At 41.2% G+C, this 13,268-nt stretch overlaps 1 protein-coding gene across 7 annotated transcripts in view; it reads right to left on the bottom strand.

Moving 5' to 3' along the window:
• Positions 1-6,823: 6,823 nt before the first annotated feature.
• Positions 6,824-13,268, bottom strand: part of LOC121588354 (cGMP-specific 3',5'-cyclic phosphodiesterase) — a 65,584-nt gene continuing 59,139 nt past the window's right edge. For all 7 annotated transcript variants that reach the window (XM_041906180.1, XM_041906185.1, XM_041906184.1 and 4 more), the window contains 2 exons: positions 8,759-8,979; positions 6,824-8,674 (listed from right to left, as the gene is read on the bottom strand). In XM_041906180.1, coding sequence (XP_041762114.1) covers positions 8,190-8,674; positions 8,759-8,979 — 706 coding nt within the window. In that variant the 3' untranslated portion in view covers positions 6,824-8,189. The remainder of the gene's footprint in view (positions 8,675-8,758; positions 8,980-13,268) is intronic.

The following is a 13,268-nucleotide window of genomic DNA, read 5'->3' as shown; positions in this document are numbered from 1 at the left end:
TTATACTATTTTTTAAGTAATTGATTAGATGTGCATTTCCTTCAGTTTTAATGTGTTCCATCGAATTCAGTTGTTTAAGTGTCGAACATCTGTGTCGGCCAGGGGCCCCAAAAAAGGCACCTATGACCCGCTCACAAGTTAAATTGCTACTCAATCCTTCTCTGGTTAGGACATTTAATACAATCCCCTGCTAGACGCTTCAATCAAGCCTCTACTTTCGTGTGACCGCTTAGGGCCTCCATTCGTCTTAATCCGCCATTGCTAACAATCAAAAATATCCAAAACATGTCCTTTCATGTAATATTAGATGGCTTTTGTGGACCATTATTTTCCGTTTTAAATTCGACTCGATGCGTATCATCTCTAGGTATTTTTAATCCATGTAATATTTCTCTTGATTTTCAACGTTAATGGTCATCGCACAACTGGGTATCTTCTTCATCGTCAAACGCTACTTCATGTTTTGTTGATGCCTGTGATGGAGACGAATCATCCTCTGCAATTTTAAAACTTTTTTATATTAACAACAGCACTTTATTGGGTATTTTACACTTACCTATAGGCTGCTAATCAATTATTGGTACGGGAAGATGTTCATCATCTTCCCATGTTTGCCTTCACGTTTTCTTCAAAGCATCGTGTATCTGATACAACATTTCACTATATTTTAACTGATTTGGGATATTTGATATGCTCTTTCAACAAAAGAATTGAGAAATGTAGACCGCGGTCAATTATTGCACGATTTACAAATGTCACCAATTCGTAGATGATCCAATGTTCTCCTAAAACCACAACACAATGGCGGCTCGATGTGGGGAAGATATTTTTACTCACTCCAAAATCCGACCTCATCATGATTTCATCATGTGAGCGGCTGTTGCTTGATCATCTCATTAGAGCAATCATCGGCGATAGATTTGCTCACCATACAAACAAAATCATCTCGCCTCAGCGAGGGGAAAAAACAAGCTTGCTCAGTACGCAGGAGGAAACGATGATAGCCTCTCAGTATGGGTTGAAGCAACTGTCATTGAGCTCGCCATAGTGAGAGTAGGCTGGATTGTCATTTGGGCACGGATAAACGGACAGCCGGATAATAGGTATCTGAATAAACGGCGCTCCACTGTATGTAGAAAAAGGCAATTGGATATGTCCCAGTTTCGTCCTCCCATTTATACTACTACCATAAGCTTGTAATAGCTTACAGATCCATACAAGCTAGCAACACAAAATAGATGTTGGTAGTGCGGAGTTCTTGGATGTAAAAAAAAACAATAATAAACGCTATAGTTCAGAGATTAGATGGCCACCACCTCTGATACCTACAAGCTTTGACTTGTTCGGATAGGAGTCAAATAGAAGGGTATTGAATACTACGTCTGTAAAGTTTGGAGGTGTAACACAGAATGAACATTTATTAACACGTAACCAAAGGCTACTCCAATTCGATGGTTACTATTATAACAAAGGGTCCATATCTTCCTTCAGAATGGGCCTCGGAATCCTTTCCAGGTTTAAGATCAAGGATTAATTTACATTATTAACATTTTTTTGGGCCGGTCTGGTAGTACCGTCGTCAACTCGTACGACTTAACAACATGCCGGTCATGGGTTCAAGTCCCGAATAGACCGTGCCCCCATACGTAGGACTGACTATCCTGCTATGGTAACAATAAGTCACTGAAAGCCAAGCTCACTTCACTAGTGGGTACAAGGCAGGCCTTGACCGACAACGGTTGTTGTGCCGAAGAAGAAGAAGAAGAATATTTATATACATGATTTTTTTAAATATTACAATCATTTCTAGATGAGTGGTCATTTAAAAAAGGGGTCTCCAAGCAAATTGCGTCTCGTGATTCCCACGGGTGCATAAAATGTGGCCCTTGGCGTCTTCTTTTCATGCCAAATTAAAAAAATGTGTTTTCGGCTACTTTTATCCAAATTTCTCTCTCTCTCTCTCTCTCTCTCTCTCTATCTCTCTCTCTCCCTCTCGCTCTTTCGCTTTCTATCACCTCTCTCTCTCTCTCACTCACCTCTCTCTTGTTGGCCTGCTCACGATGGAGCATGTCGTGACATGGCTCGGTCAACAATTATTCTTCAGGATGCTTGATCCTGGCTGCAGCCTCCAATGCATGTAGGCACCCGATCTCCAACTGATCTTGCTTCACCTGGTCCAGCCATCGAGTTCGCTTTGCTCCCCTGCGCCTTATGCCGAACTGGGGATCGCTATTTCTTCAGGTAGATTATCGTCTTTAAGCATCCAATATTGAAATTCAGAATAGTCAAAATTATAAAGTATTCATTTTTAACACACATCAAGTAGTTTGGAGACCAATACCGGCCTAAAATATTACATAAAATAGTAATGGTGGGCCCAGATGTACTGCACCATTTTTTTTAAAATTTTGCAATAAGTAGTGGTTGACCTTGTCAAAGGCAGCGCAGAAATGACATCAACCTGGAGGTCCTTGTCAATACTGGTGTAGCAAAAATTGAAGCAAATGAAGTAGGTTTGTGTTGCATAACAGAGATAACAGGCACTAAAACACAGGACATGTGGCGGAACATAACTTTTTCAAACAGTTTACTACAAGTACATACCATAGAGATACCGTGATAGTTACATATATTAGATTTGTCCCCTTTTTTAAAAACAGGAAACATGAAGAAAGATTTCCAAAGTTGCTGGAAGCATTTCGGCTGAAAGGATTTGTTGTGATGTTGAGTCAGAATAGGCAAAAGAGCCTTACTATAAATAAGAATTGCACTGGGAATGTTGTCCGACCCAGAGGCATTCGAAAGATTTAGTAGCGATATGGCAGCATCCACCTCACCTTCTGTGATAATTTTCCCTCTCATTTTTCGTAACAAAATTGTTACAGTAGAGCTATTGCATCATGTAATACCAGAAAATGTCGATGGGATGCAGCTGGGGGATGTTGCACCGGATCGCGGACTAAGGTGTGATATCGAAACTCCGCCAAAATTCTCCTTAAATGATCGCATTGAATTTTAGCGTCATTGCTTGCTGCAGCGAAGCCAGTGAACGCGATTTCTGCTTCTTGATATGTTTGGTCATGTTTTCCAGGTACAGGTATTCCCCGATATGCGTTATTAATGCGGACCCGAGGCAATAGCGTATCTCTAATATTAGCGTAGGTTGAATTTCGAGGTTTTCAGTCAAATTATTTTCGTATAATTTTGCTTAAAATGGTAGGTTTTTGGTCACCAAATTAGTTATTAAATCTGATTTCAACTGAGGATTACAATTTTGTATCATTTATAATGGTTTTTCAAATTCCACAAAAAGGGAATTTATTTTGCATTTGACATTTGATGGGTCAAATCAGTAGAATTTGCTCGGAGAGCTGTCAAATTTAGAAAAGAAGCGTATAGCAAAATCGCGTATATCGAGTATCGGAGAATACCTGTACTATTTTACTGTTGAGCCGATTGCATCAACCTCCCGATCAAGCCAACGCAACGATGTAACAACTTTTCCCTCGGTCTTTATTTTCAACATCATTTGGAGCTCCTTGTCGCTTAGGGAACTGGTCTATCTTTCGATGCTCTGATTCTTGTCTAATAGTGGGCCTGATCGGGAACGAAAGTCAATAATGGAGTGGATAATTTAATCGATCGGTTAGCCAAATGTTTTCCAATTGCGTTTCCTCAATCAGAATCTTCGCTAACCGATCGGTTAGGCAGTGGAGTGGAATGGTTATTACCGCCATAGCAACGTGGTTAAAAAGTCGAGCAGTGGGATATGCAGTTGAAAACTTCATATAAAAAAAAATCAGTCGGATAGTCATATTTACTGCTCCACCCCAATTGATATAACAGTGAAAAACTAAATAATATGAAAAACCATGTTTAACAGCTCGCAAAAAGGATGTTTTTTCGCTGTTTGAGTTATTTGAAATGTTTTATCACTCAAGAAAATACAAATTTACCTGTTTTTTATAAATAATCAAAACACATAAATTTTGGTTCATAACAGGTATCTAATTTTTTATAGTTTAAGCTAAGAAATAAGCATTCAACAAAAGAAATCCTTTTCTGCTTATCCTTCTCTTTTATCCAACCTTATGTTATGGCCTTATGGCATATTAGAATCGGTTCTGAAACGTAAATGGAACAAGATTGAGAAGACCAGTAGGATCACTAGGTACAAGAAAGTATAAGCAACTCATATCCATTGGACGTCGGGGTCGCTTATAGATGGATACAGCTCGGGAATGTCCGGATTGACTCACACATCGCTAAGTTCCACGCCTCGTGACATACGCGTCACCCAATGATTTTTTTGTTCATCCATTTAAACGAATATGTACACTTGAATAACATCTATACATAGATTACAATTTTAACGTAGTTATTTTAATGTTATCAATTCTGACGAAATCATCATCGTATGTGTGGAAGCACACTCATTGTTGTATCAAGCTCGCTAGGCTTGAGTGGACAGGCCATGTTAAACGTATGGAAACAAACGACTCAGGTGTTGTGCGGGGGGGGGGGGGGTGGGTTGGTTTTGGATCAGATACACTTTAATTTTTTTCTAGGGGGAGTGTGGGGGGGAGCCCTCATATATGCGCCCCCTGTATTCTTCGAGTCCTTTTGTCCATGCAGCCTCTATAGTTCACGGAGGCCCGCGATGAGACTACTGTACACACCATATATGCTGGACTTTTTATCCACGGGGCATCCCGCGGCCACTCAGTCCGTTTACTGGAGAGGGCGAGATGACGTGAGTGGATTCGGACACTTCTTATTGCACGGAAAAATTATACAGCGTTATTTCTATATATTTTTGCACGAGAGCGTAAAATACGGACGTTCACGGATCCAACGTGCGTGGTGACGGGAGTTGATGGGCGCACATGGCACATGGGACAGGACAAGGGTCACCGAAGGGTCAGTTCAGAAAGGATTCAAACCTCGTCTTCCAGTTCATACGATTTTGTTTCATCGAGACTTATTCAGCCAACAACCCGTTTTACACTTTACACGGATTGTTTGAACAGGCCTACAGTCGGTACTGTCTAAGGCCACTTCTGGTGTCGATTATTCACAAGATGGTCCGTAAATAACCCAAATTTACTATTTTATTCATTCCGCAAAAACAACACCTCTAAATGTAAACAAAAGTGTGATTGACAGATAGGCAAAACCAATGGCTACTCGAATCGGAAAGAGTTATCCTCCAGTTGAGAAATTTTGCACCGGTGGAAAATAAATTCCACCGGTGGATCGAGCATATTAACCGATCGGATAAATTTTATCGACTTTCGTTGGCGATCAGGCCCAGTGCCAAGATATTATTATGCCAGAACAGTCGTTCTTCGATCGGCCATTTTGGCCATCACGGTTAGAGTTCGACTGATGTGATTTGTTTTTATTTTGGTTCAATCGTTAAATTGTACGACTTTAACAACATGCCCGTCATGTGTTCAAGCCCCGAATGAACCGTGCTCCTATACGTAGGACTGATTATCATGCCATGGGTAAGCAGACTTGTAGTTCAGGCAGGCCTTGACCGGCAACGGTTGTTGTGCCAGAGAAGAGCAAGAGTTTTTATATAAAATATTTTCGGATGTTTTGAAATAAATAAATCACCCCCACATTATTCAGTGCTTACAATATTTTTTCCTCTTTCTTTCGCTCCATTGCTCTTGCCTTTCGCCGATAGGAGTGTTTCGTAGCCTTTCGTACGCACTTGTCTCCATGCATGGACTGAAGTTTGCTGCATCACAAAAAAGTATATCGATATATAATCACAAAAATGTTTCTAACCATCAAAGACACGGTATTTGTTTTTTTGTTTTGGTTTTGTTCTTTTAGCAGCTAATTATTACTGGAACATGCAAAGTGTACTATTTTCCGCGCATTTAATTATTACTGATTTGTTTAGCATGCCGTTTCACACGGTATAGATTGATTTTTCTATCAGCACCATCATCTGCTAAGCCAGCTGAAAAACTTTCTAACAAACCACCTTTGGAAAGGTAGCAACATGTTTTTCATTTTCTTGCTACTATCATGTTTGATGCTTCCGACATGCCTGTATTTTTTGCTAAGAAGATCCTAGATCAACTATACAATTGCTTCAAAACGTCTCCAAATTTCAGTCGCAACGATACATGGTGGATTGTTTTATAATTTGCAGGAGCGATCAAGCGACAAAGAACAATAGATGCTTTGGATTTACCATTCATCGTACACTTTAACCTTGTTCTTCTTAACAGCCATGCTCCAAACTTCACATTCATATCTCCCACACAATGGATTGAATTTTTTCGGGTGTAGATAACCCAACTACTAGCACAATTCGTTAAAAAAAGCTCTACGAAAATCAGTAGCACTCGCGTAGAACAGCACAACCAAGCATTTAAACCTGAAATGCACAACAGATCATTCGAACAATGCGAACAAAAAACGAGAAAATTAAAATGGTAAACTAAGAAATACTAACAAAAGCATCACCATTATCCACCTTACGACGAGAAAGCGCAACAACTGCAAACAAAACAATAGCACCAGTGCATAAAGCGATGTGTGAAGCTAGTAGTATTGCTAGGGGAAACAAGAGCTTGTGTCATTCCACTAGGTGGGACTGCATTAAAGGACGATTGTTGGCTGCACGAGGCGCCGCTACGCTGCCCGCCTCCCCACATTCACATTCTTATCGGCAAGCTTTCATCAGCGTAACGATTCCATGGAACGAGCTTTTCCAGCTATAATCGCACCACCACTTGCCTGCCGGTCTGATCCTGCGACGGTTTTCCACCTTTGCAGTGGTTCCCATTCCCGTCCAGTGCTTTGTATGGACAATGTTTTGGAGTTTGTTTTTCGCGGCTCACAGCAAACTACACCGACTTTTGCTTTGGTTTCAATGTACTCTAACATCTATCTGCTATGGTCTGTTGCAGCTTAACGAATAACAACGCAAAACGATCTCTCCCTCTGTCTCAATTTTCTCACAAAAACCCACAACAACCGGTAGAGTAGCTGCAGGGGAAAAGGGAACCACAGTCACATTCGTGTTGCCACAGCAACCACAATCACTAATACACCGACAAAAATTCGGTACACCATGAATGTGGTAAGCTTTTTCTTTCTATCTCTCTTTCTGTACTTCTCATTCTCTCTCTATTTCTCTCTCTCTCATACACATACTTATATACTGAGTGCTTAATATCTACGAAATCATGGCATGCTAGAAACGACCACTAATGACTAGGACTTTCGTTCTGCCACCAGAACCTGTCAGACCGAAAACCGCTGGCTCGGTTTATTTGTATGTTTGTTTCAGATGGGGGAGGGGATTGTTTTTGCATTCTCTGACCCGGGATTCAACATGCAACACAGTGCAACAGACACTCACACAAGGATGCTAACACCAATTGGTTTCTGCGGGGGTTTGAATTGTGTGAGTGTGTGTTTTTTTTCTTTTTTTTCACGTCACATTATCTTTCCTATTCTCTTTTGCATAACAAGTAAGGACATGAACAAATTTACTGTCCTACCGTTGCCTGGTGGTGTTATGTATGGTAAGTTTCCTAAATTGACCATTAGATGTATCCTATTCGGTTGGGCCGGCTGGGGAAGCTCTCCTTGTCCTTCCTTTGCAAACCGCTCCGAGACATGTCTACCGCCTTTACACTCTTTGGGATTTTCTTTTGAGCATATTTATAACTACAGCGTAACTATTACAAATTCCACACTAGGAAAAACTAGGACTAAGAACCAACATTGAACTAACAGCCTTGTGTCCAAACAGCCCCGCCTCAACAGGGTTGTTCGAAAATTTGTATCGTGTATGCTAAAACAGCGTGACCAAAAAGCGATCCGGTTATTCATTTTACTTCCTCTCCAATCACTTCCCCTTTCCAGATTCCCATGACTGGTCCGCTGGTTTACGGAATGTTTTTTTTTTGCCTTCGCTACAACACGAAAAACAACGCTACAATTCGGTCAAGTCCGGGAGAACGGCGTCTGAGCTAAATGGCTAACGTCTTCACCGTTGTGGCTCTCTCTCTCTCTCTCTCTCTCTTTCTTTCTCTCTCTCTCTCTCTCTCTTTCTCTCTCTTACACACACACTCGCTCTAGACGGCATTCTCCCTGTCGGCGGCCGAACCACTGCCACTGCCGGCATCATCCGACGAGTCGGTGTAAAACTTGGGTCACAACAGCATGCACAGCTTGGAGCGCTTCTTGACCGGCTTGGTGGGATGCTTTGGTGGCTGTGTCGCCGGTCCGTCCTGCACCGGTGTCGGAGGCATCCCGCTGCCCGGTGTCACCGGGACAGAGTGCGACATCGCTTGTTCGTGGTGCTGATCGGTGCCGTGATCCTTAGTCTCCAGTACAGCCGCCACCACAGGGTGATCGCCACCGACCGGAGTTGGTATGCCGTCGTCCGTGCCGCTCTTGGTACTGCCGGGCTGGGAAACAATCGACGATGGTCGCTCGCTACCGGTGGCCGGCGCATTGTGGTGCACCGATTTGGAGAGCTTGTTGCGGACGGCCTTCCCAAGCGCACCCGTCTTGCGCAGGCTGCTGAAGCGTGGCTTCCGCTCGTGCACGGGCGTCGTTTCGGTTTTGTCTTCCGGGTGGGCACAGTTGAGCGTCGTTACCGTGAACTCGATGTCGGCCAACGGTTCCTTGCCAGCTTGAGGTTGTAAAAAAAGAGCGCAGAAAGAGGGTAAAATTATATACCAACCCAACACACCAACAAGCTGTCAACGAAACTCACCGGCAAACTCCTCCACCGGTTTGTCGATCGTGTCGTGATCGATCCAGGTCAGCCCCATCTCCACCTTCTCGGCCAGATCGTGCCAGTGCTGTCGGTTGTCCATCGTACCCTCGTACAGCGGGCTGATCCAGGGGAACGCTTCCGTCAGCACCTTGTACAGCGGCAGACAGATGACGTCAATGAATCCGACCTGCATCTTGGGCAGCTCGTCCTTGCGCTCGCTGTGGGAATCACGACGAGATGGAATGGTAAGCCCGGTACCACAAACAAACCACACACGCACACACAAACAAGGTACAAAAAACGGAAAAGCTTGGAGGAATAAATAGCAACACGAATCAGCGACGGCATCGGCCGCCCAGCGTTACGCACGTCATGGTGATGGATTTTATGATCACTCCGTACTGGCGTTCGCATCACCCCTGCAGGGTACGGCGTATCGATAACGCTATCGTAATGCTGCCCACTCCAAATGTCCTTCCCTTCTCCTCCCCACAATGCCCAGGACGTGGTGTGCATGGTCACGGGCCGCGGCTCAGGGATAAATTATCTTCCGGCGACTCCCGGCAGTTAATTAAAGTTATGTGCCCGCTGGGACGACACGGGCGGCACGGTTTCGCACGCTTTCGGCCGTTACCCGGCATCTTCAGGGCACCGTTAATATTTTACGTGCTTCGGCAAGATTCAGCCGGACTCCGGGTACGATTGGCCGCTGCATGGTGACGGTGGGTGCTCCGGATGCTGCGCGTAATTTGGTTACGTTCCGCGTTGAGCTCCCAATCAATTGGCACCAACCGTACCGTGCCGCATGGATTATCAGCTGGAGGGGCAATGGCAAAGGGAATAGGACTCATCGGCCTGCTGTAATAAGCCCGTTTACGATTGATGGGAAGTGTAGGAGGGAGTTGATTTACTCGAGACAAACTATTTTCGGAGTGGGAAGATGTAGGTTTGAAGACAGCACGGTGATTGTTGCTTTGGAAATAAAATATTCCCAGGGGTCTAATAATGGTTTGCGGTGGTCTATCAACTTTCTACTCCTTAAAACATCTGATCAACATGATTAAGCAAAACATTTGGATCTCTATAAGAGTTTTACACTTCTTTCTTTACATCCTGTTCAAAGTTATTGATATGCATAGGTCGTGTGGAAAATATTTTTATATTATCTTATTTCTTGGATTTCTTATCTTATGTCTGATTGCTTGGAAGGCCAATGTTTATTGCTGCCAATTAACCAATAAACTGAACCATACGATTTTATACATATCACTAACAACATCAGTATCAGTGATAAAAAGAGCTCACTAGCAAGGATGCCCAAACAAGCAATTTATTTAAAATTTTGGTTGTAATTAAAAAAAGTTATTCCTGAAGCAATTGATTTTTAAATGACACATTGATTAATATTATTTTTAAATAAAACCTCATAAATTGCCTTTATTGTAAACCTCAATAACATCAACAACGAGCAAGCAACAGAAATAAAATAGGGGGATAGTGAAAAATAAATTTAAATTAAATAAGAAATTCTTAACATGTTTTTGCACGATAGTCAACCTTTGTCAGCTAACCTTTGTCAATCTATTTAAAGTTATTTTTATATACAAAATATCGATTAAGTGTGTTTATGTCCAGTTTACTATTATCCAGATGATTCAGCTATTTTTATTCGAGCGATCTGGATTTGAGCGGTACTCAATAACTTATCTAAAGATGTATTTTGATCAGCCATATCAATCAAAAACTTGCATGACTTTGACAATAGGTTTATGGAACCCGTCAATTTGACAGAATTTAAACTTTGAAATGAAATACTAAAAATACGTTTTGTTTAGTCTTGATTTTCACTTTTCGTAAATTTATCATAACATACTATGAGTTTGTAGCATGAGTTTAGTTTTCATTAATAGATTTCATAGATTCATAGAAACCATATGTGGTATTCCTATCTCTACGGGACCGTCAAATTGACAGATGGGTTGATGACATTTAGTTTAACTAAATAAGTTGTAACTCTCTCTCAACTCTCTCTTCAACAAAAGTAAATGTAAGTATTAAAGAGAAATATAAACCACTTATTTTAATTTAAAAGTCTTGATGAATGATTTAAATACAATGGCCTCAAACGAAATTACTGATTAACTTATTCCTCGAGTTTTTCGAAACTCCCGCCGACATCGGTCAAAATTTGGCATCGAAAAGATATCGGTGCAAGTGTTCGGTGAAACAATAACGCATTGTGTAGACAATTTTTTTTGGAACCCAGAACATATTGACCGATTCATAATAAATAAAATAGGTTTTATCATAATTTTAACCAATCTAAATACGTATTTTATCCACCCGTCCAATTGACGTAGATCAGTAGCGATAGGTATATATGTAAAAGACGTCCGTAAACCTTGTGTTAACTTATCAAATAGCTGACTTTTTTGTCGTATCGTAAAGAGTAGTGATGGGAAAAATGAAGTTTTTGTCGGAATCGGTTCCAGATAACTCCGAAGATTTATGGATTCTATTCCGCATAGTAGCTCGGAATCAATTTTCGGTATCGATTCCGGAATCGGCTCCAGAAATGCTTCCAAAATTGGCTCCAAAATCGGATTTGGTATCAAAGCGGAATCGGCCCCGGAATTGGTTCCGAAATCGGCTCCGGAATCGGGACCGGCTCCATAATCGCAATCAGCTCCGGAATTTGCTCCGGATTCATAATCGGTTCCGGAATCAGAGTCGGTTCTGCAATCGAAATCGGCTCTGGAATCGGAATTGGCTCCGAAATAAGAATCGGCTTCGAAATCGGAGTTGGTTTCGGCCTCTCCATAAGAAGAGACGTTTGGATGCAATAATGCTACGTGTTGATATCCACAAAGAATCAAAATTTAATTGTAAACAATCCATTCACATGGAGATTTCCAGACTGACTTTGCTTTTGAAACTTCTTGTTTTTATTCAAGAACTGATTCTCAATCTGGAGCATATTCCAATTCTGGAATCAATTCTAATTCTGTTTCCGAAACATATTGCGATTCCCAGGTCAATTCCAATTCCGGAGCCGATTCTGATTCCGAAATCTATTCCAATTCCGGAATCAATTCCAGATTCAATTCCGGAATCGGCTTCTGAATCGGCTCCGCAGTCAACTCCGGAATTAACTCCAGAATTGGCTCCGAAATTTGCTCAAGAATCTGAATCAATTCCAGTATCGGAATCGGCTCCGAAATTGATTCCAAACACGGAATCGGAGTCGGGAAGGTCCGATTCCGAGCCCACCACTAGTATCGAGCTCTTGTGCAATGAAGCATGATAGATGTGATTTCTCTTTCCGTATTCTATACTCCGTAATTCGTAATTCGTACGACTTAACAACATGCCCGTCATGGGTTCAAGCCCCAAATGGACCGTGCCACCATACGTAGGACTGACTATCCTGCTATGGGGGGAAATCAATTAGTCACTGAAAGCCAAACCCACAAGTAGTGTGGTACAGGCAGGCCTTGACCGGCAACGGTTGTTGAGCCAAAAGAAGAAGAAGAAGAATACTCCGTAATTACGTAGTACAAATAATTAAGCAATTTAAAAAAACAATAGTAAGCGTTCGTTGAATGCTGTTAAGTAAAAATAACAGTTATTTAAAAATATACAAGAGAAATATCAATAAAATTTCTTATCTGGTCCCTTGAGTTTGCTTTTATAAGGGTTTCATTTTAAATATAATCCCTTATCCAAACAATAATGAAACGTTTACGATACTTTTAATGAAATTGAATCAATTTGGAAATAATATCTTATTTACATATATTCTTGTTTTAAAAATACCGTTAAGCATTTTTTTCCTGTTTTTCTGTTTAGAAATGTGGCAGTTAATACCTGAAATCATGTCAATACTTTATATAAAACCACACGTCAAACTAGTCAAAAATTTGATTTGGTATGAATTTTTAGCTTTCTGGATTAAAATATCAAGGGAAGCAATATTAGGGGTAAAATATCTTTTGGAACTGTATAAAATACACTATGAAAGACACCTCTACAATGATAAATGTTTATCTTATGCTGGTTCTATATTAGGAAAAAGTAATAAGGAGTATTCCCGTACCTTCTCAAGTAGCTAGTTATACGAAACAATTACTATAAGTAGGAACCGCTATCATGGAGTTGGTCATATGAATGCTGGATAACTCAGTACGACAGCTGTTTAGGTGAAAGCTACTAGAAGTAATTCAGATACAGAATTCCTTCTCTTTTTTTAATACCAATGAAGTTCGTCTTTCAAAACTGTTCAACTGAGAGAAAAAAATCGTTTTTACAAAACTGATACGTGTTCTCTAAAGCCCTTGTGATATCCAAAGTATTACTAAAAGTGCCCAGTAAACATCATTCAGCACTCAACGAACTGAATCCTGTCTGTACACAAAACACCAATTCCATCCTTACATCAGTCGATCGCACGTTCATCAGTTACACCACTAAGGGGCATTTTTAGGTTGGTAACTCCATCAGCTGAAAG

This window comes from Anopheles merus, chromosome 2R (genome assembly GCF_017562075.2).
Source record: "Anopheles merus strain MAF chromosome 2R, AmerM5.1, whole genome shotgun sequence".
NCBI classification, from domain to species: domain Eukaryota; kingdom Metazoa; phylum Arthropoda; class Insecta; order Diptera; family Culicidae; genus Anopheles; species Anopheles merus.
This window is presented reverse-complemented; position numbering and strand designations above follow the sequence as displayed.